We start from the raw sequence: 24,478 nt of genomic DNA, 5'->3' as shown, positions 1-24,478 counted from the left end.
ATTACTTGGAAGACTAAGCCTTAAAGTAATGGCTGCAATGAAGTTGTAACAAAAGTGCATCAATCATATTTAGACCTAAGGATTGACCTTAAAAGCCATAATCTGAAAAAAAGGGGAATGGCTTACATTCTAGACTTCTGAATCAGTCTCCAACTTTCATCTATCTCACTTTCAAGAACACACAACGATGCCAAGTTCAATTCAGAGCAATGTTCGTACGAAGCATACTCATGCATGATTACTGTTAGTTTCATGATTAGGTTTTATGTTTACATTTATTTGCATATCTTCCAAAAGAGAAACCAACGCTGGAGAAAATGTCCAGGTATTTTTATGAATAAATGTAAATAACAGGCAATACATCTAGAAAAAGTAAAGGAAATATTATTAAAGACAATAACAACTTCAACATTTTAGAGATTTAGGGGACTTTTACCCATAATACAGAATGTCAAAGGCACTACACATGTTTGTTCCTATGGCACAGGAATGAACCCACAACCCTCTGATTGAAAGGAAAGAGTCAATACCACCAGACCATAATGATTCCAAGGAAATTTGGAGAGGAATGAATTGGTTGGAATTCAAAACCGTTCTAGATATTAAAAGCAAAGCATCGGAATAACCAGACAATAATGATTGTGGAATCAGTTGCCATATTCCATTTGTAGTATTTCAAATATCTATAATTTCAAAATTGCTCTAAAAACCAATTTTTTTTTAATTGCCTTCCAGTAGTTTCCTTTCATTTTCATGACTGTGCTTCTTTTATCCTTGTCCCTTCCTGCTCCATGTAATTTTTCTCTTATTTCCTTTTCGTAGCGCCTTGAGCACATAATCAATGTGGATTTGGCGCTTTAGAAATACTCTATATTATTATTCCAATGAAACCTGCTGAGAAATGAATGGCTGGGAATCTAATCAATGGCCCATTCATTGTGAGACAAGAGTATCACCAGACCACAGTGTTTCAGAGGGTTGAATGGCTGGGAATCTAACCAATGACCAACTGATTGTGAAGCTATAGTGAGCATCACCAGACCATAATGCTTCAGAGGACTGAATGGCTTGGAATCTAACCCATGACCCACTGATTGTGAGACAAGAGTGAGTACCACTAGACCATAATGCTTCACAAGAAAGAATGGCTGGGAATCTAACCAATGACCCACTGATTGTGAGACAAGAGTGAGTACCACCAGACCATAATGCTTCAGAGGGTTGAATGGATGAGAATCTAACCCATGACCCACTGCTTGTGAAGCTATAGTGAGCATCACCAGACCATAGTGTTTCAGAGGATTGAATGGCTGGGAATCTAACCAATGACCCACTGATTGTGAGATAAGAGTGAGTACCACCAGACCATAATGCTTCAGAGGGTTGAATGGCTGGGAATCTAACCCATGACCCACTGATTGTGAGACAAGAGTGAGTACCACCAGACCATAATGCTTCAGAGGGTTGAATGGATGAGAATCTAACCCATGACCCACTGCTTGTGAAGCTATAGTGAGCATCACCAGACCATAGTGTTTCAGAGGATTGAATGGCTGGGAATCTAACCAATGACCCACTGATTGTGAGATAAGAGTGAGTACCACCAGACCATAATGCTTTAGAAGATTGAATGGCTGGGAATCAAACCCACAGATTATGAGAGGTAAATGTCAATTTGTCTACTGCCAACTCGTCTTCTCATCACATGGTATACCTTCATTTAGTCTCATCCCATTCCGTCCATCAACATTCCGTCTAACAACCATTTGGTGCAATCACCACTTTGCCTGATCACCAGTTCATCTATAGCCATTTCATCTCATAACCAGTTGGTCTAGTACCCATTTTATTTTCATTCATTTTGCCCAAATAACACAGGCTCCAATTAGACCAAATGGTACATGGACTGAATGGCTAATGGACACTCTGGTTATTAGACGAAATGGTGAAAGGACAAAATGGCAATTAAACAATATGGATAGTGGACAAACTGGTAGTAGACCAAATGACAGTAGTAGAGTTGGTAATTGGACGAAATTGGCATTAGACCAATTGAAAATAAACCATTATAAAACAAGAGTGGGTACCACCAGACCATAATGCTCCAGAGGAATGAATGGCTGGGAATCTAACCAATGACCCACTGATTGTGAGACAAGAGTGACTACTACCGGACAATAATGCTTCAGAGGGTTGAATGGCTGGGAATCTAAACCACGACCCATTGCTTGTGAAGCTATAGTGAGTACCACCAGACCATAGTGTTTTAGAGGATTGAATGGCTGGGAATCTACCACATGACCCACTGATTGTGAAGCTATAGTGAGTACCACCAGACCATGGTGCTGCAGAGGGTTGAATGGCTGGGAATCTACCACATGACCCACTGATTGTGAGACAAGAGTGAGTACCACCAGACCATAATACTTCAGAGGGTTGAATGGCTGGGAATCTAACCAATGACCAACTGATTGTGAGACAAGAGTGAGTACCACTAGACCATAATGCTTCAGAGGGTTGAATGGCTGGGAATCTACCACATGACCCACTGATTGTGAGACAAGAGTGAGTACCACCAGACCATAATACTTCAGAGGGTTGAATGGCTGGGAATCTATCCCATGACCAACTGATTGTGAAGCTATAGTGAGCATCACCAGACCATAATGCTTCAGAGGGTTGAATGGCTGGGAATCTACCACATGACCCACTGATTGTGAGACAAGAGTGAGTACCACCAGACCATAATACTTCAGAGGGTTGAATGGCTGGGAATCTATCCCATGACCAACTGATTGTGAAGCTATAGTGAGCATCACCAGACCATAATACTTCAGAGGGTTGAATGGCTGGGAATCTATCCCATGACCAACTGATTGTGAAGCTACAGTGAGCATCACCAGACCATGGTGCTGCAGAGGGTTGAATGGCTGGGAATCTACCACATGACCCACTGATTGTGAGACAAGAGTGAGTACCACCAGACCATAATACTTCAGAGGGTTGAATGGCTGGGAATCTATCCCATGACCAACTGATTGTGAAGCTATAGTGAGCATCACCAGACCATAATGCTTCAGAGGGTTGAATGGCTGGGAATCTACCACATGACCCACTGATTGTGAGACAAGAGTGAGTACCACTAGACCATAATACTTCAGAGGGTTGAATGGCTGGGAATCTATCCCATGACCAACTGATTGTGAAGCTATAGTGAGCATCACCAGACCATAATGCTTCAGAGGGTTGAATGGCTGGGAATCTACCACATGACCCACTGATTGTGAGACAAGAGTGAGTACCACCAGACCATACTACTTCAGAGGGTTGAATGGCTGGGAATCTATCCCATGACCAACTGATTGTGAAGCTATAGTGAGCATCACCAGACCATAATACTTCAGAGGGTTGAATGGCTGGGAATCCATCCCATGACCAACTGATTGTGAAGCTATAGTGAGCATCACCAGACCATGGTGCTGCAGAGGGTTGAATGGCTGGGAATCTACCACATGACCCACTGATTGTGAGACAAGAGTGAGTACCACCAGACCATAATACTTCAGAGGGTTGAATGGCTGGGAATCTATCCCATGACCAACTGATTGTGAAGCTATAGTGAGCATCACCAGACCATAATGCTTCAGAGGGTTGAATGGCTGGGAATCTACCACATGACCCACTGATTGTGAGACAAGAGTGAGTACCACTAGACCATAATACTTCAGAGGGTTGAATGGCTGGGAATCTAACCAATGACTCACTGATTGAGAGATGAGAGAATCAACCGACCATAATAGTTTCTAGGAAATTTGTAGAGGAAGGAATTGGCTCAGAATTGAACCCATGACCCACTGCTTGTGAGACTAGAGTGTTACCACCAGACTATAGTGTTTTAGAGGGTTGAATGGCTGGGAATCTATCACATGACACACCAATTGTGAAGCTATAGTGAGCATCACCAGACTATAGTGTTTCAGAGGACTTAATGGCTGGGAATCTACCACATGACCCACTGATTGTGAGACAAGAGTGAGTACCACCAGACCATAATGCTTCAGAGGGTTGAATGACTAGAAATCTAACCCATGACCCACTGATTGCGGGATAAGAGTTATAGTTCCACCAGAACATAATGCTTCAGAGGAAAGAATGGCTGGGAATCTAACCTATGACCCACTGCTTGTGAGACTAGAGTGTTAACACCAGACTATAGTGTTTTAGAGGATTGAATGTGAGACAAGAGTAAGTACCACCAGACCATGGTGCTCCAGAGGGTTAACACCAGACTATAGTGTTTTAGAGGATTGAATTGTGAAGCTATAGTGAGCATCACCAGACCATAATGCTGCAGAGGGTTGAATGGCTGGGAATCTAACCAATGACCCACTGATTGTGAGACAAGAGTAAGTACCACTAGACCATAATGCTTCACAAGAAAGAATGGCTGGGAATCTAACCCATGACCCACTGATTGTGAGTCAAGAGTGAGTACCACCAGACCACAGTGTTTCAGAGGGTTGAATGGCTGGGAATCTAACCCATGACCCACTGATTGTGAGTCAAGAGTGAGTACCACCAGACCATGGTGCTGCAGAGGGTTGAATGGCTGGAAATCTAACCCATGACCAACTGATTGTGAGTCAAGAGTGAGTACCACCAGACCATAATGCTCCAGAGGGTTGAATGGCTGGGAATCTAACCAATGACTCACTGATTGAGAGATGAGAGTATCACCAGACCATAATAGTTTCTAGGAAATTTGTAGAGGAAGGAATTGGCTCAGAATTGAACCCATGACCCACTGCTTGTGAGACTAGAGTGTTAACACCAGACTATAGTGTTTTAGAGGATTGAATGGATGGGAATTAATACTTCAGAGGGTTGAATGGCTGGGAATCTAACCCATGACCAACTGATTGTGAGACAAGAGTAAGTACCACCAGACCATGGTGCTGCAGAGGGTTGAATGGCTGGAAATCTAACCAATGACCCACTGATTGTGAGACAAGAGTAAGTACCACCAGACCATGGTGCTGCAGAGGGTTGAATGGCTGGGAATCTAACCAATGACTCACTGATTGAGAGATGAGAGTATCACCAGACCATAATAGTTTCTAGGAAATTTGTAGAGGAAGGAATTGGCTCAGAATTGAACCCATGACCCACTGCTTGTGAGACTAGAGTGTTAACACCAGACTATAGTGTTTTAGAGGATTGAATGGATGGGAATCTAACCCATGACCCACTGATTGTGAGTCAAGAGTGAGTACCACTAGACCATAATGCTTCAGAGGGTTGAATGGCTGGGAATCTATCCCATGACCCACTGATTGTGAAGCTATCATGAGTACCACCAGACTATAATGCTTCAGAGGATTGAATGGCTGGAAATCTAACCCATGGCCTACTGATTGTGAAGCTATGGTGAGAACTACGTATACCAGGTGGGTGATTCATAAAGCTGTTCATAAGTAAAGAGCGACTGGTGATCCTTTCTTGTGGTAAATGGTATATACCATAATGTTCATTGGCGATGGTTTAGCGCATAAGAACGGATCACCAGTTGTTCTTAAAGTAGCTGCTAACTTACCAACAGCTTTATGAAACGCACGCCAGACCATGGTGTCTAAGAGGATTGAATAACTGAGAATCTAACCCCCGACCCACTGACTGTGAAGCTATCATGAGAACTACCAGACCATAATGCTTCGAACAAAATCTGTAAGAAGAATAAATGTCTGATATTCCAATACACAACCTCAGATTGAGAGGCTAGACAAGAGCTAATACTACAAAGACAATAATAACTAGAATTTTAATTCGTCATGAGGACGAATTAGGTGATCTGTCTCTGATTTCATGATCAGGAAGACAATCAGCATGTTTATTGAGATCAATATGATCATCATGATGAAAACTGAACTTCTCTTACGAAAAGAACGTGTTGAATACTCTTGAAAAAGAGGGAAATGAAAAAGTTGTGTGAAAAAGTGTAGGTCATACACATATTGTACAGGCCGGAACATTGTACATTAAAAGGGATTTTAATCTCTTTTATTGTCCAATGTTTTATTTAATATACATTGTAATGGTCATAAAGGACCATTTGTGAAATGTTGAAAAGAAAAAAAAAGAAAAAGAAATTCTCATGTTCACCCCGGCCCCCTGGGCTCGAACCCTGGACCCTGAGGACGCATGCCTTACCCATTGAGCTACACACTTCCCATAGACTTACACATTTATAAGCAAAACAAGAGGATCTCAAATCCAATTTTGCAAGTGAAATACGGGCATGATCCCGGCATCTGATCGGAAAATGGAGACCACACTTGCGATAGCTTACAATCTCAGCTACAACATACTCCAAGCTCAGAGAAAACCGACAAAAAGAAATGGAGATATGGCTCGCGAAATAGAGGAATGTAAAATCCAGTTTTGAGAAAAAGTCATTTCCCATAGAGATTGCAAACAAAATGAGCGAAAATGACATACCCCTATAAATCGACATTTTCAGGGATAATCCGTTCCTTAAAATGTAAAAATGCCAACTCATTAGATAGAGTGAGTCCTTGGCTACAATATATAAGAAACTGAGCGAAAATTGACCCATATTTATGGAGTTAGAGTAAAATTTGCATAATTATGATGACGTCATAAGTAGCAAAATGGGAATTTTGAGTTCCGACGCCATTTTGATGACGTCATGATAAAATTTCGGGTCAAATGTGACATGAAATCATATCTCCCATCCATACTCTATTCGAATATGAAAAAAAAATTGGGGGTCAACGGACTACCTGAAGAGCTATAATGAGTTTTCTATAGGCATGTTTTTGCACATATATTGTCTATGGTTAGTGCGCGCGTGCGTGCTGTAAACTTTGATGGAGGCTAATTCCGTTATTACTTGTCGTAGAAGGTTGATCGAGGTATCAAATTACTCAGAATTATATTATCAATGCATTGATATTTAAAAAGAAGCCGATCCTATGTTGTATAGTGCCGTTACGCGCGAGAACACGCACGTTACCGTGCACGCGCGCAAATTTTTGAAAATGCTTAAAATGACCTGATTCGTACTTTACTTTGGTCAAAAAGTGATTTTGAGCATTTTAAAATTTTGACGAGCACGTCGTGACCTTTACATGAAATTTGATGACATGGACAGTTGACCCTTGACCTGAAGTTAATGTGATGTAAATATTGTTAATTTTTTAAAATTGATAATGAAGATATGATTGATAATGTGATTTTACAAAATGGCGTCTAGATGACGTCATGATGACCTTTTGACCTTGAACTTGCTTTATACACATCACATGATAAGTCCCCATATCTGATGATATTTTGAAGATAATTGGTGATGTAGATTTTGAGATTTTGTGCTAACAAGAAAAGGGCGGAAAATAAAGAAAAATAATAAATAAATAAAAAAGAAAATTCGTACGAAATTAAGAGTTGATCTGTCGATTGACAGATCACCTAATTACAATGAAACCTACAAAGTAAATAACAGCTAAGATATTAACCCATAACTATAAGCTTAGTTCAATGCCTTTTTAATGTAATATCACTGAACAGATTTAACTCAGCATGGCCTAATAATTATGTATACTTTGTTCAACACCAATTTGAAGAGTTAGAGTGACAGAGAAAGAGGAAGATGGTAGTAAATACACACAAACCTTTGTAGTATCCGGGTGAACAATCTCTGACGCAAGAATTGCGATCACTGAGGAAGAGACCAGGGGGACAAGATAAGCAATCTTGTTTGGTATTTCCACTGCAGGTCTTGCAGTGATCACTGCATCTTCCACATCGGATGTGGAGCTCTGGAGGGGTGAACTGGCCATCAGGACAAGTTGCAACACAATCCCTGGAAAGATCAAAGCAAACAGATTTCATAAGGTAACAAACAACCCTATTCATGATTCATATTTTTAAGATCCAATGGCTCTTATCATATGAATTGTGATCACAAAAGATTAGAATCTTAAAGGTCATATTTTGTTTGAAGATCATGTCTATTTTTATAAAAGAGATGTTACAAGAAATTAGTTTTAAAAAGTTGAACCTTCAAGCACCATGAAGTCATAACTTATAAATAACATGTGTATGAATTGGGATCACAGGAAATTCACATAATTACAAAGTCATACATAGAATGAAGACTACACCTATTTTTTGATGGAGTAAATTTTAGGATTCTACAAACTTTAAAGCAATTTAAGTACAAACAAAATATGTGGAAAAACTACAACCCAAACCTTAAGAACTTTTTTTCGTCTTCTTTTATTATCCAAATTTAATCAATCCACAAAAAAAAGGCAAAAGTGATATGATACTGATAGCATTGTTCAGTTACATCGATAAATGTAATAAAAATATGTAAAACTTTATGGTTGCATGCAATTTGCATCATGTAAATTGTTGCAAAAGTTACTTGTAATTGTCTACAATATCCTCTACCTAAATAGTTAGAGATACTAGCTACAGAAATATAGATGTATTGCCCATAATAATAATAATAATAATAATAGTTGGATTTATAAAGCGCTTTTTGCCAGAGGATACAAAGCGCTGCTATTATTACCCCGGCTTTAGCTCGAGCTACCATCACCGGCGCTCAGTGCATGCAAGGAATTACTCCTGCCGGGTACCCATTCACCTCACCTGGGTCGAGTGCATCACAGTGTGGATAAATTTCTTGCTGAAGGAAAATACGCCATGGCTACGATTCGAACACACGACCCTCTGTTTCAAAGGCGAGAGTCAGAACCACTAGACCACGACGCACCCATAAGAGTAACCAAAGACAATATCAAATTACCAAAATGATACTTGAATTTTAAAAAAAGAGCAGGTTTATCATTATTTCCTCTCTAAACTCACAAGGTTTCTCTATCTTTGTAATGCCTGCATTTGTAGCACTCATCAGCATTGGGACCAGAGCAGCCATAGAGGCATTCCTCGTGACACTGTTGGTAGGATTCCCAGTCAGAACTACTCCACCACCAGCTGGAGTCCCAGGAGTAAGAAGAACTTGCTGCACGGACATCTCGTTGAAGGGTTTCTGAGACTACCCTCAAAGGAGATATCTGTGGATGTCGGCCAGAAGAGCGTTGTGGGTCCAGAGGCAGCTCAGCTCCTTGGTCTTCTCGTTCTTCTTGCTCTGTTTCTATATGTTCCAAGGTGTCCATTGTATGGGAAGGGAGCAGAGAAGCAGGTAGATTTGATGTTCCTCGTAGAGTGAGCCTCACTGTTGAAACCGTTACTATATTGGAGACAACAAGAATTTTAATTTCAATTTATGCCTTGTCTCATATCATACTGCAAGAAAAATGTCATCCCCAATCTAAAGTCATAGTTGTTCACTCAGTTCTGTGAGCACTTCACACTTCACAAACTAGGTGACTGCAATAACACTTCAGTGGAAAAAGGTCATCAACTATAAGCAAGGTTACAGCTGGTGTAAAATATTCTCCAAAGAGCTGAAAAAATATTCAATCTTTATTGCACTACAAAAACAGATTATAACTTTTATCACCATTTAGTATATTACAGTTTTGAGTTCACACTGTTTATATCTCTTGAACATTTTTTTTACTGCTAATCTCACTATGCTACACAAGATGTTAAGTAGTCAACACAGGCACTTACATCTGTTGTATTCGCCATTTCCAATTTTAATGAGCCATGCTCCGTTGGGGTTTTCTCCCCAGAAGTGAACAGTCATGAGGGTCCAGAGCCTGAAGCCTTTGCCAGCGACGTCATTAGTGCGGTTGCTGAGTAGAGTGCTGGTGGTACCAGATGGGGAGGTTAGCTCCACCTTGACTTTCCCACGTACAGAGGCCCTTAATGACAGAGTCACTTGGACATGCTCCAAATAACGGATGGGTTTACCGGCGAAAGGATCCTTGCAATCTTGGACTTCAAGGCTGGAGGTGAAGTACCTTGGACCCCTGTTGAAAAACCTTCTGCAATTAAAGAATGAGGGCGCTGAGATACTAAAAGCAGGAGCTAGAGACAGTATTATTAGCATTGGTTAGGTGTGAATTTAACACCATGAAATAATCAACAACAAAGCAGGATCAAACAGGCAAAAATAATAGTAAGTCCATTCAATACCCAAGATTAGATAGGGGGAAACATATTTTTTTGGGGGGGATAAAGCATAATGTGTAAAACCTTTCCTTTCCTTATTTAAATTTAAAAAGAGAGGGAAGGGCTCTTCCTGCAAATTTTTTTTCAGGAAACTGATGAAAAACGCACTCTTCATAGCCTCCCATACCTTCCCTGAATAGTCTGAACTGACTGGTAAAATTCATAATAAATTTATTCGATACTATACCCTCATACAAATAGCACAACTAATAAAAAAATATATACAGAATTAGTGCCATAGCAATAGGAATCATAGAATCGTAGAATCATTATTAAGTCTACAATTCAATTTGATCATATAAGTGGTCATAATTATGCATATTACACTTGGGTTGACATCGAAATTAGTAGGACCAGTACTCATTCTCCAAGAATATATTAGGAGGGTATAGTTTTCTTCTTAGAAAAACATCACAGACATGCAAAACAAAGGAGGTATAACAAGATCTCAATAGAGAGAGATAAGAAATCTTTCACAAGAAACATTCTTTGCCTTCTCTGCAAACAATATTTTTTGATTTAATGTAATCCATTGACTACAATGACTAATCAATACTGCAAAACCTATCAATTTTGTACAAGGACTATCCACTTTCAAATAGTCCATCAATACGGATTTCACTGAATTTCAGACACAAACTTTAACATAACTTAAGATTGACCATTCTAGAATATTGACAAATTTTTGTGTTTTCTAGCTTGAATTGCCATTTCTATTTAAATCCACCAACTTCTAAAAATCAAAATTTCAAGATCTGCAAGCATCAAACGTTCACCCACACTTTAGTATTACAGAGCTTGAATGCTGAATTTCAATGAAAGGGCAAGCAATAATAGTTTAAAGCAAGAAGCAAATAAGTTAGGAACATTCATATATATACCTGTACATGCAGATGAAATATTTAATCTATAAATATATCAAAAAGAAAACTAGACATGCTGGTAGAAAGTTAAGTCACTAGTTTAGTCCATACACTTTCAAAAATATAGTTACTCAAGGATGACTGTACAAATGAGTGAAATATGGAGAGCTTAAACCAGTATGTTTTTCCTGATGTTTTAACGCACTTCCTCTAAGATTGTACAACACGTACATTTTGCATTTTATATTTTGCATTATAACTATTAATGATAAGAAACATAATCGCCATTCATGCAGGACATGACCCTTCAAAACTAAATAACTGATAAGCTGCATGGGAATTCTTAAAGGAGAAATATATTGATTATGAATATGGCCTTATTATATATCAGTGGAAAGGTAATGATGTGAGGATAACCATTAGGTCATTCAAAAATAACGAAAATAATACATAAGGTGGAAATCGCCAATTAAAAAGCGCTAAAATGCCTCTCCGAAATATGCCTCGCATCGGTCTCTGAATTGACTCGAATTTGATGACGTCACTGTCTGTACGAGAGGCGTGATTGGCTCTCCCACGTCAAGCTCCACTTGCATGCAAAACCTGTTGCGAGGGTACGTTTTCTCCACACTGACACTGAATACTTCGATCATGAAATGAAATGAAAACCCAGAAATTTATCTAGATTTGGATTTTCAAATTGATGATTATGAAGATGAAGAGAATGATGATAAAGTTTCTAACTCTAGAAAAACAAAGTGACGTGGATGGTGGTAAATTAAGGAAATTACGCCGATGATGAGTAAGACAATTCAACTTGCAAGCCGATTCGCTACCAACGCATGCAGCTGCTAGCTGCACCGCGGGTCAAATCCATGAAAATGAATGCCATGCAGCATGACCACATCCAGACAGAGTCTCTTTCCTCTATCAACAACATAATGAGAAGGAAAATAATAAAATAACTGTACTTACAAATAAGTGAATATATCCGAACCTAGGCTGAAGGTAAATCAACTCAAGGAATAGCAGCAGACGATATGCACCGACGATGAATTTCATGTGGCTGGAATAGATTGTCACTCGTTCTGTTAGATAAAATTTATATATCATTATTTTGACTAAATTACGAAACTCGGATAATTAGTATTCTACATAAAAATTAAGTAACACCTGGTACTATTTTTTGAATTACGATGAAATATTTTTAAAGCAAAGAAATTGAGGTAAATTAAAATAAGATATAAAGGATCATCCACTTAGCCCCATGCGATTGTAAACAAACAATCAAAAGCACATGGCCAGCTTGCTCCACTGAACTGAAAATACGTATTTTCAGTTCACTGGCTTGCTCGCCCATAGAGTTGGAGCGTAGCTTTATACAACTCTACGTGCTCGCCTTGCTGATTGTTTACAATCGAATGCGAGCTAGGCGGATGATCTTTTATATCTAATTTTAATTTACCTCATTTTCTTTGCTTCAAAAAGGTTTTATCGTAATTCAAAAAATAGTACCAGGTGTTACTTAATTTTTATGTAGAATACTAATTCTCCGAGTTTCGTAATTTAGTCAAAATAATGAGATAGATATTTTATCTAACAGAACGAGTGACAATCTCCCAGCCACGTGAAATTCATCGTCGGTGCATATCGTCTGCTGTTATTCCTTGAGTTGATTTACATTCAGCCTAGGTTCGGATATATTCACTTGTTTGTAAGTACAGTTATATCATTATTTTCATTCTCATTATGGTTGTTGATAGAAGAAAGAGACTCTGTCTGGATGTGGTCGTGATGGAATTCATTTTCATGGATTTGACCCGCGGAGCAGCTATCAGCTGCATGTGTTGGTAGCGAATCGGCATGCAAGTTGAATTGTCCGACTCATAATCACCGACGTAATTCCCCTAATGTATACCTCTATCCACGTCACTTTGTTTTTCTAGAGCTAGAAACTTCATCATCATTCTCTTCATCTTCATAATCATCAATTTGAAAATCCAAATCTAGATAAAATTCTGGGTTTTCTTTCATTTCGGGATCGAAGTATTCAGTGACAATGTGGAGAAAACGTACCCTCGCAACAGGTTTTGCATGCAAGTGGAGCTTCACGTTGGAGAGCCAATCACGCCTCTCGTACAGAAAGTGACGTCATAAAAAATCCCCAATTTCGCGGACGTAATTCTGCGTGTTTGAAGCATTCAGAGAGAGAACTTTAAACTATCAATTAACTGAGTTCCATCGGTCTCCATGATAAATGATTTACACCATCGTGTTCTCCTTATTTTCTCCTTTAATTTGATATATGATTCTCCATTTTTACGATTTTCAATATAGTTCTACTTTAATGTAAAGAGATAAAATGGAAAGTAAGGATTACTTCAAGAAAATACATCAATCTATCATCTGAAGGATGGTCAGATATGGTGTGCAACTTACACTTCTCTGAATTTGAATATGATATGCCCACTCTCATTACAGGCAAAAAACCCTATCTGAATTACATGTAGGCTTGGGCATTCTCACCTTTGCCAGAATCAATTTTGGTTCTAACCGAGGCTTTGATTCTGAGAAGATTAAAGTTCTATTGGTTACCAAAGCTTTCAAACAGCTGACCATGAGAATGTATTCACAGACTTTGCAATGTCTAGCTCAATTAAATAACCCATTCATTATAAATAAGGATTTTTTAATTTTATTTTTAATCAACCTTTTCATGCTTTGGAAATAAAAAAAAAGATCAAAACACTTCACAATTTGTCAAGCTTTCTGACTTGTTCAACCTGCCACCTCAAAACAACCAATATGTCATCAAAATTTATTTAAAACAAAGATCCTCAGCATTCCAGTTTCCATAAGACTTATCCAAATTTGTCAACACTACCCCCCCCCCCCCTTTCAAAAATACACATTAGACAATTAAGCATCCATAACTTCCACTCACAGAAAGGAGCTCTTTAAGTTTGGAACAAAAGAGTAGCTTAAGCTGTCTTTGTATAAGGACAGTAAGGCATTCAATAGCAACAGAGGTGGAGGGATTATCAGATTAAACTTAGGATTAGGACTTGTTTCATATTCTCTCAAAAATCAGTTCAATACCTTGTTTAATTTTTCACTTTACATGTAGATAGGAATGAATGAAAGCATATCAAAAGCACCCTGACACTTCAAATTTTCATCTGTAGCATTACACTCTACATTTGACCTTGGTCTCAAAATACATTACTTAAAGAACTGACTTCATCAAATCAGATGGGGGAAAGCAGATGTAAATGCCTTCAGAATAAACCAAAATAAACCTGAGGCAGCAGATTAAGGAATGTGAAAGGGATGAATAATAATTATAATTACATTTGTAGGGCACTTTATACAGTTGTTTCTAAGCAAACATCATATAGACACCTGGATTGTTTTGATTTATGAGCTAGGTTGCCAGCTTGTAAAAATGAAGAGTCACATCAAAATTAAGAAAAAAAAATTGAGGGCAGACTGTGATCCCAAACTTTGAAAGAAAGATATGAAAAATCCCAATTTCTATCAAAAACAGCATACAATAATTTGTATAGTGCCATCTATCTAGTAACAATCTATTCCAAAGCGCATTGTTATTATTACATATCAACAAATTCAGCCAAAATTACAATTTTAGCTGTTTCCCCCAGGTCTGTTGCATGCGACTTATTGGAGGTTTGAGCCTGTAGGTCATATTTTTAAGCTAAAAATCTGTTTCCAGTTTCTAAAATGTTAAAAAATAAGGGCATTAAAACATTTACTGTTTATAGGTTATTTGGATGAAGGACATTTACTGTTTATAGGTTATTTGGATGAAGGACATTTACTGTTTATAGGTTATTTGGATGAAGGACATTTACTGTTTATAGGTTATTTGGATGAAGGACATTTACTGTTTATAGGTTATTTGGATGAAGGACACATATTAGCTTCAGCTAATCAGGATTTAAAATTTTGCTAATTATTTGCATTACATTATCAACAGACAGAGCATTCATATCAGAGTTAATTTGGATATTCATATTTCATGCAAGGAAGTTGATTCGATTGTGAAAATAGATTAATGAAACAGAAAAGACGGATGAATAATTTGAAATTTTAAGTTTTTTGAAATTCTACATGCTTTAGAGAAGAGATACATGAATGTGTATAAATATGTTCAAACCTAGCAAATAAATGAGCAGGGACAAACAAGCATTTTTTTGTAATAGAGAGATGATAATCTTGTAAAGCATTATTATAGAAAACCTTTTTTCTGTTTTTTTTTTCTTTAATAAGGAGACTGACTATTCCAAAGAGAAGATCACTCATTCCCCCCCCCCCCCGCCATAATCTATTTTTGGGGGGAACTGCTGTGTTTAATGAAATAGGACCTATAACACTAGTTCAATAAAGCATAGGTTTCAGCAAGCATGGTTCTAGGATAACAGAATCTTCATGCAATCTTACCTAAAGATGTCAGAAATACTGGAGGAAATTGAAGAGTAAAATGGCACATATTCAATAACTATTCATATTAATCAATTAGCAAAGATCCAGCATAACACATCTCTAACATTCCTCAAAATCAAATGATGAATACCTGACAATACAATCCACAAACTTTCAAATCAAACTAAGAATCAAAATACATGTATCCTGTGCAAGTTAAAAGATAAAATTAGCACTATCAAATTTCTAGATGCTTGAGGTTTCCAAAAGCAAAGAGGTTTTACAATTAATCACAAAATGTCCAATCGAGATCATGATACATTGATTACCAATCTTTGTGTAATGAGGCCCTCACATATTTTTGCAATCAAGGAAGGGGGTCTAGGTCTCTTTTTATACTTGTTACTCAAGTAAATGTTGTTGCTGATTTATTCTTTTCATAATTGCTTTTCTTTTGATTTGAATTTCATTTTCATTTGCACTTTTAATCACAACGTATTTGGTTGCAATTTTCTAAATCTTAAGCTGTACACTAAGTTTGGTTGCCTCAGTAAAAAGTGATCACATTTTATGACTTTAGACCTATAACTTTTGATTTTATTATCAGTATGGGTCATTGGATACATAAATGTTTCAAGGAAAATGCTGACTAATTATTTTAACATGATATAAATATAGAATTCACTATTTTACCATGCATATAAGCAATTTTCGAACTTCTTATAACATATCTAATGATTTTTGCTAGTGCTTCATAACTTTCAAATGAAAATGCAGCAATGAAAGAAAAACAGTTGTTACAAATGAGAAGTATAAACTATGACCAAATACAGCTCCAGTCAGTCCACATAATTCATTTTAACAAATATGCTCATGCATATTATCAAAGTGAGAAATAGAACAAATCAATCAATAATATTGACAGGATAATGAATACCTATTCCTTGGTCCTTGATTGACATTGTCTGCAAACTTGGAGTATGTGAGCTGTTCTGGTAGATTCTCCCATGTTTTTGCCTTCTCTACCATGGCTGCTGCATCCATCAATCCAAAGCCAAACCAATGACTCACTGTCCAGCAACAAAAACACAAAATAACAATAAGAAAAGGCTCACATGAATCTCTGCCAGGAGTAAAAGGATATAAAGTAGCAAGTATAATGTCATCAATCTTTTTTTTAATGCATTTTCAGCATTTTCATGACCATATATTTAGGTAGAGCATTGTGAAACACCTCAACATACCAAATTTGACAAGAATTGGTTCATGGTAAACAAGGTATCACCACATATTGAATACTTTTCACCTTGAAATCAATAGAAATTGGTGGTTTATAACCAGACCAAAAGATTCCAATGGAGCTTTCTCACCATGTACATTTAGCCATAAGGTTGGGGCTGTACATGTTTGTCATCACACTGCATTGTTTCCAAAATGCCAAAATACAAAAACAATTTTTCTGGGATGTCATAGTTATAATACACTATATTGTAAAGTGACGTGTACTAAGCAACAATGCATTATTAAAAAACATTATACATCTCCTCTGCCAGGTTCCAAATGGTCTAATAATAGTAAAGTTATCATAGTAACAATGCATCAATGCCATCATGGAGTCAGTCATATCAACTTGTTTCCTAACATTTCTCATATCTCAACAAGAAAATCCAACTGAAGGTTATAACAAAAAGAAAGGACGAATATTTTGGCAATGACATTTTTTTTCCATAAAAATAAAACATACTGTCAAAATAGAAAATTCATTGTTTTATAATTGGTGCAAGTTGGTTTTAAAGATGCTTCACCCTCAACGTCACCTTGGAATGAACAGAATTAAATCTAATTTTGATTATCTATTACCATGGTAATGACTTACCTTCATAACCTGCTCCATTTGTCATCCAATCTCCTGTCAACTGGTGGCGCTTTGATGTGACTACAATCAAGTACTGGACATCACGCCATGTTAGATTACCACTGTAAAAAAAAAGAGAAATAAAAATTAATGTATTCATTTCTTCCTAGTAAAACTATAAAAAACAACTTTGCTTTCTTCTATAACTGGATTTTATTAATGATTTATTTGATTTAGACTATATACATATGACGTCATAATCTTGTAGAGCCCTCCCTCTGAGGGTATAGCGATACAGGTTAAAGGGACTTTTCCGAGTTGACCCAGCTGCAGATCACCAGAGCAAGTAAGATAGAGGCATGGTGTGTCACTGCATAATGTCTATCATACCTTGCAGGGATTATACATGTATGTTTCCCCGCTAAATAATAGCAATATCCTGAGGAAGGCTTTTAATATAACATTTTAGCAGTTGTACCTTTAAGATTAGATTATTATACATGTAAATGAATGCACATTAGGCCTACTGTAAGAGACTAACCAAGGTTGAGAGAGCTGGTATGAGAGAAGGAACTTACTTGGCTTCAAGGACTAAAGAGACAATGCCAGCAGCAATAGGTGCTGATGCTGATGTCCCAGTAAAGTTTCCAATACACCCATCATGTAAATCAGTTGTCACCTAAACAAGTCAAAGGAGAAAGTTTAAAAGAATCTTGTTTTAAATCTATTTCGATATCAAGTTTTATATTGAAAATTATACATTATTCATATTCATATATAAAAATAATTTATAAAAGCAAGCGACCAACCATAATTTCATGTTCAATTTCACAAACTGATCGTATTCAGTGTAAAAAACAGAGAACAAACATATTCTAACAAAATTGAAAATGTGTGGAAATAAAACTCAGAATATAGTCATGTTGAGTTCAAATTTGTTAATCTCAGACCATCTTCATGAATGGATACATAAACTGACTTACCACCATCTTTTGTAGTTTGTTTCCACTGCTAAACGTTGATGCCAAGCTTGCTGCACAATGCTCACTGTAGAATGGTTTATCTTGGTTCTCTGTGGTACTACTTACTACCAGTGTGTAGATGCTGTTTGCATAGCCATCTGCATTGCAGTCATCAAGGTGCATCCCACCATTCCCGGAAGCCCACACAAATATAGACCCCTTACCATCCCTTCCCTGAAGAGAAATAACATTGAAAGATGATATTGTTAATCTCATTATTTTTCATTTTAATCAAAATTTTCCATTGAATGAAAGGTTATTGCATAAAAAAATTTACAGCACTTATGTCCTTTGGCAAGATATAGACCAGTTCGTAGTTACATCAGGGACAATTTTGGTCAAATGACCTTTCATTTATTTCATTATGATAGGCAGATTTCAAAGCAGGATATAACATATGCATGCCTTACATAGCAGGATGAAGAAATTGAATTATACCAGGTGACTAGAATAGCACACCATTGAAGACTCCATGAAGGTACTTGTTGCATTTCTACTTTGAATGCATATTATAGCATGTTGCACAATGTACTTGGCAAACTGCAGTGAAATACCAGTCGTGGACGCATTTTTGTTCTTTGTGGATGCCAATGAAAAACACAATTGAAAAGAATATATGAATAATCAAGACACCAAATTTGGTGCTTATATCATTAAATTTTAAACCACCATGCCACTTTAGTACAAATGACCTTTCTCTGCTAATGCGCAGAATGGAACTACATGTACGAACTGGCTTATTGATCTACATTTGCTTGACTAATTTGACCAACACTTGACCAAGACTTGAAATGGGTACGTTGGAGGGTCCTGGATAGGATTCTGGTATAAGGCAAGTGGAGTTAATGTAGGATAATGAGCAAATGCCACTAAAAGTGCATGCATATGCTGTAACAATCATAAAATGTACAAAGATGTTTTACAAAAAAAGGGCCAAGATTTTTTTTGTTTTGTTCAATGTCTGAACAAGTGATGGGCACTGATCACAAACAGAAGAAAATTGTGTTCTGGGGCCCATCTTACAAAGATTTGTGATTGATCGAATCAACCACAGCTATGGAAAGCCAGCAACGTCAACATCTAAAATGTATGATTGTTCAAAACATATTCGCACTATGATGTACATATATACATTCATCATTTTCTTGAAAATTCAGTGCGCTTCTCTTTGTTTACAAAGAACATTGTGCAAATTTCCTGAAGAAAATTTTTTGACATTGATGGTTTTCATATAGTTGAGGTTGATTGGATCAATTGTAACTCTTTGTAAGACGGTGCCCTGATTAACCTGACTAGAATGAATGGTTTTGAGCTGTTTACTGGGTGAATTTATCAAAGCCATAGGTGAAAACACAAGGAAATCGTCATCCCACCAACAACCATCAATTTTGCAATTACCATCAACCTCATACAAAAATATCATCTTACAAGTTTCACTCCTTTCTCCAGAGCCTTCTTCGCAAGAATGTTTGGTCCTTCGACAGTGAAACCTTCATCATCTGGACCCCAGGAAGCACTGTATATATCAACATGCTGATAGTTGAAAGATAACGATGATGATTCCATCTCGTCTGTGACTAGACCATCAAGCATTCGGATTCCTGATGAAAGGATAGAAAATGTAACAAAGGCATGATTGATCAGTTATATATAATGGGTGGTGGTCTTGTACTCATAGGCCTATGACAGTTTTTTTTAGACTGCTACATCAGAAATAAAAGTTTTATATTCTTCAAATTTCATGAAATAGATGATTTTTTTTAAATGACTTTACTCAAACTCAATTCATGGTCGTATTAACATTCTCCCCAATCTTTTGCACAACATTTGTTGATACTTTTCACTGAAGGATCAAAATAATTATAAAAGTTGGTTTCAGGCATTAAATTAAAGTGTCGACCAGGTTACACAAGGCTAACATGTAAACAGTTCATACTATATTAAAATGAACATGCCATCATTCCTCTTCCAATACTAACCTCCAATCTGTGCATTATATGCAATGCCGACACCACATTTACTATTATTTGGCTGCATCACTATCTCACCAGCACATCGAGTTCCATGCCTAAAGGGAACAAAAAGAAACAAATCAATCTAATAAATTAAACTTTCAATTACATGCAAGTTCAAATAAAAACCCTTTTTTTTTAACAAACTTTGTCAACAGTTTCAGATGAAAAAAAATTAAGAAAACATGGACCAAATTTACAAATTATATAAAAGTAAAATGTCAATTTTAGCATTCAATTCCACACTAGTTATATTCCAATTTTCTTTTTAAAAATGACACAGATGGATCAGTCAAGCATTTGATTCGTAAATGCAGGCTATAGCTCTTTATTGCGACCTATCAATTAATTGAAAGAACTTGTTAAAGATCTTTGAACTTACATATTTTCTTCAGGATTTGGAGCTCTCATATACCTAGGCATGGCATCTGCATCACGTGAAATAAAATCATAGCTGGCACCAGCATCCTACATGTACATGAACAAGAAGAAAAAGAAATGATAATCAATAAAATTACTATACCAGGGAAGTGTTTCATCAAAATTTTTGTCGGACAAGTTGTCAGATCTGACAACTTTCCTTGATTCTGATTGGCTTTGAGGCACTGTTACTATGGTAACTGTCAAATAAAACAGGACTTGTCGGATAAAATGTCCAACAAGTCCTTTCATAAAACGCTCCCTAGATATGACTACATGATAAATTTTGGTGACCGAGCATTTGAACCCATTTCAACTTCTTCAGGTTTTAAGATACAAGTGGGGTTGGCCATGGAAGGACTTGTCAGATGATTTATTAGACCAATACTTGCTTATTTAACAGTTACCATAGTAACAGTCAGACACATGTGCTCCTCAGCCAATCAAATTCAAGGAAAGGACTGTTTTACTTAAAGCTTGTCATCAAAGGTAAATTGTCATTGTCTATTTAAACAGCTACTCCAGTGAAAGTCTGAAACCAGTGCTTCTCAGCTAAGTAAAATTAAACACAAGATGTTAGCTAATGACTGTAGTCAGATCTGACAGCTTGTCAGACAAGAAATGCTGATCAATGGTCCCCTGAATGACGATGAAGGTCAGTGAAATGGGATTATGGTAAAGGTAATACAATGCAGTAATATTATTATGTTAGCATATAAAGGTGCTTCATTGGAGCAATTGAGACTGGAATAATAAAATGGTTTCAAGAGTCACTAAATTTTTATGTCCAAACACCCCTACACCTTTAATTAATCTAATGTCTGAATGTAATGTATACATGTATATGGTTCAGTCAAGGCCTAGTATACCTCAAAGAAAAGGGGTACAACAGTCAGCTATAAATGGACAAGAGTAATATATTTGTACATTGCCCACTGGTATGAAGGTACCAGAATCTATGTTTACCATCACAGCATCAGACAATGGAGACAAGAGCAATGATCAAGAGAGGTGAAATGGATGACCTCCTACCAACCCTTGATGAATTCCAACTATTGTTCTCTCTAGGGATTAGTCTTCAGTCACAGACTCTGATTTGACATGTTTAGAATATATGTTATAAGTACATGTACTGGGTCTGGGGTTGTAATCTACATGCATGTTATTGTAAATTGAATGTGCTTTTTTTACATTGTTCCCTTTATGTGTTTCTGTAAAATATAGTGTCTTTACCCTAAATTTCTACGATTAAATTTTGTCCCCCCCCCCCCTTAATATATACATGTACATGTATACCTAAATTACTCTGTATCAGCTTATAAAAATACAACCTGTTTTCTTGAACAAATCAGTTCCTGACGATGATCTAAATAAAAGATCAAATTTGAACTCAAACAAAATGACTCTACTCAGAGTTTTAATTGTCATTTTACTATAAAAAAGGAATTTACTATTATTGACCAGTACATGTGTATATTAATATACAAGTTTAATAGCCACAGCCTTTCATAATCTGAAACATCAACCGCTCTTTGTAGGAGCCTGAACACAAGAACATACATTGTACCCTACAGTAAAGGTACTAACAATAACATGCCAAAACATCCAAGCTAAATCAAACAAATGATACCCTAAGAATGAACCCTACTAAATCCATGAAATTTGGATTGTGAAAAGCAGTTTGTTCATTAAACTTGCATCCCCCCCCCCAAAAAAAAAAAAATGACTCAAAATAAGATAGGCAACACTTTAATGTAATTTGTTGAAGCCTAAACAGAGAATTCATCTGTTGTACATGTACTTTCTAATCAAACTTCATTAATACATTGTATGCAAATTACAAGTTAATATTGATTTTTTTTTTTCATTATTTGTCTCATTTACAGGCCATGTGACTCAATTGCAGTGATATGTGGCACTTTCATATTATTTAGTGAGCTACATTGTAACACCCCCCCCCCCCCACCATGACCACCAAGCACATCACAATCCCCAACATATAATTTAATGTATTAACCCTCTTATTGCAGATTTAATACAGAAATGATTGTAATCCTATACATTTCCATAAAACAATTATAAATTTACATGTATCGTGAGCATTGCCTTGGTTGGAAAAAAAATATGAAGGTCATTTGCACTTGGAAGGAAAATTTACACATTTTTTTTTCTAACTGGAAAACTCTCTATCATTCTACATTATCAAAATAGTGCATCCAAGGCGAGAATCAACAAACTATAAAATATGAGCAGCTTAGAACTTATGTGGGGTGTTCAAATTGCTATGGCATACAATGTATTTGTAATTTGGCTTAAGATTGAGTAAATGTTTCTTTATTCAGGGTTGACATTTAACCTAACCTTGGACTTTTAACATTCTTTACAGTCTGCTTTTAACAACAGGGACAATGAGTGGATTGTCACAGATGACTCATTTTTCTACACTTTTTGAAAATGAAGAATAGCAGGGGGTGGAGATATTTTCTGTGCAGTGGATAACTTGTCAGTTTCTATGAATTATCCTTTTTAATTTAACCCTAGAATAATTTGCTTTTGTTTTAAAATAACGGTATACATGTAAATTGTTCTTGGCCCCAAGGATATCAAGGGCTAAGAGACGAGCTTGCACACTACTATATTATACTTTCTTAAAACTGCTGTATTTGTTGATGAAAATATTCAACATACATGTATATTGATTGTTGAATTCCCTGTAACTAGTTTATATTTATAGTAAAATACAAAATGCATGTATTAAATATAACTGGTTCCCTTTTAAATCCATTCAGTCAATAAAACATGCCCACTATGCATGTTAAGCTTTTTAATGAAGTCAGCGGAGGGAAATACAAATCAATAATGCATGATGAGCTTGTAGCATGGACAAGGACAGGCCTACAATGTATTTCAGATATATACTACATTTTATGGTTAACCTAGTCGGGTAACGACTAATAAACAAAGACAAGTGATGGGTGACTAATTGAAATCTAATGTGTATCAGCAATGCCTTTAATTTTGTGTTATACTGAAATACTGTAAACACACCATACACTGACATTGAATATCTTGACTTGTGTAGATAAAATATACATGTACTGCGCATCAAAAGTTATGATATTGATAAAAATGTTTGATTTACAGAAGAGCTTGGATAACAATGATTTTTTTAAAGAAAAATTGAAGTATATGCCCTAACAATAACAGTTTAAAACAAGTGGAGCGCCTCTGGCAGTCTCGCCGGCATTACATGTACATAATTCAATATAGCAGCAGTGCGGACTTAGAAAACTACTATAAAGTAATTATTCACAAATAACATGATTCATACAATGATATAATACTATGTTCATTGACCCAAATGACATTTGAACCTGATCATGTGACCTTAAGACTAGTCAGTGATACTTGATTACCCTCATGTCCACATTTCATGAACTATATCCATAAACTTTCAAAGTTATGACAGCAATTTAACAATTACCTCCAACATGGCCAAAGTTCATTGACCTTAAATGACCTTTGACTTTGGTCATGCAACCTGAAACTTGCCAGGGTGTCCCGCCGGGCAGGGTGTTCAGCGATACTTGATTACTAATGTCCAAGATTTACGAACTAGATCCATACCCTTTCAGAGTTATGATAGTACATGTAATTCAACAAATAATCCCAATATCATGGCAAAATTTTATTGAT

At 36.6% G+C, this 24,478-nt stretch overlaps 1 protein-coding gene across 2 annotated transcripts in view; it reads right to left on the bottom strand.

Annotated features, from left to right (window-relative positions):
* LOC129261927 (furin-like protease kpc-1) overlaps positions 1-24,478 on the bottom strand; it is a 42,862-nt gene that overhangs the window by 3,494 nt on the left and 14,890 nt on the right. Inside the window, exons 6-15 of one of the 2 annotated variants that reach the window (XM_064099628.1) lie at positions 20,745-20,830; positions 20,330-20,418; positions 19,779-19,951; positions 18,312-18,524; positions 17,907-18,007; positions 17,350-17,450; positions 16,411-16,543; positions 9,664-9,980; positions 8,896-9,277; positions 7,689-7,879 (exon numbers count right to left, since the gene is read on the bottom strand). In XM_064099628.1, the coding sequence (XP_063955698.1) occupies positions 7,689-7,879; positions 8,896-9,277; positions 9,664-9,980; positions 16,411-16,543; positions 17,350-17,450; positions 17,907-18,007; positions 18,312-18,524; positions 19,779-19,951; positions 20,330-20,418; positions 20,745-20,830 (1,786 nt within the window). The remainder of the gene's footprint in view (positions 1-7,688; positions 7,880-8,895; positions 9,278-9,663; positions 9,981-16,410; positions 16,544-17,349; positions 17,451-17,906; positions 18,008-18,311; positions 18,525-19,778; positions 19,952-20,329; positions 20,419-20,744; positions 20,831-24,478) is intronic. The other variant, XM_064099629.1, reaches the window with a different exon arrangement.

Source organism: Lytechinus pictus, chromosome 5 (genome assembly GCF_037042905.1).
Source record: "Lytechinus pictus isolate F3 Inbred chromosome 5, Lp3.0, whole genome shotgun sequence".
Classification (NCBI taxonomy): domain Eukaryota; kingdom Metazoa; phylum Echinodermata; class Echinoidea; order Temnopleuroida; family Toxopneustidae; genus Lytechinus; species Lytechinus pictus.
The sequence above is the reverse complement of the archived record's forward strand: the minus strand, read 5'-3'. Positions and strand labels throughout refer to the sequence as shown.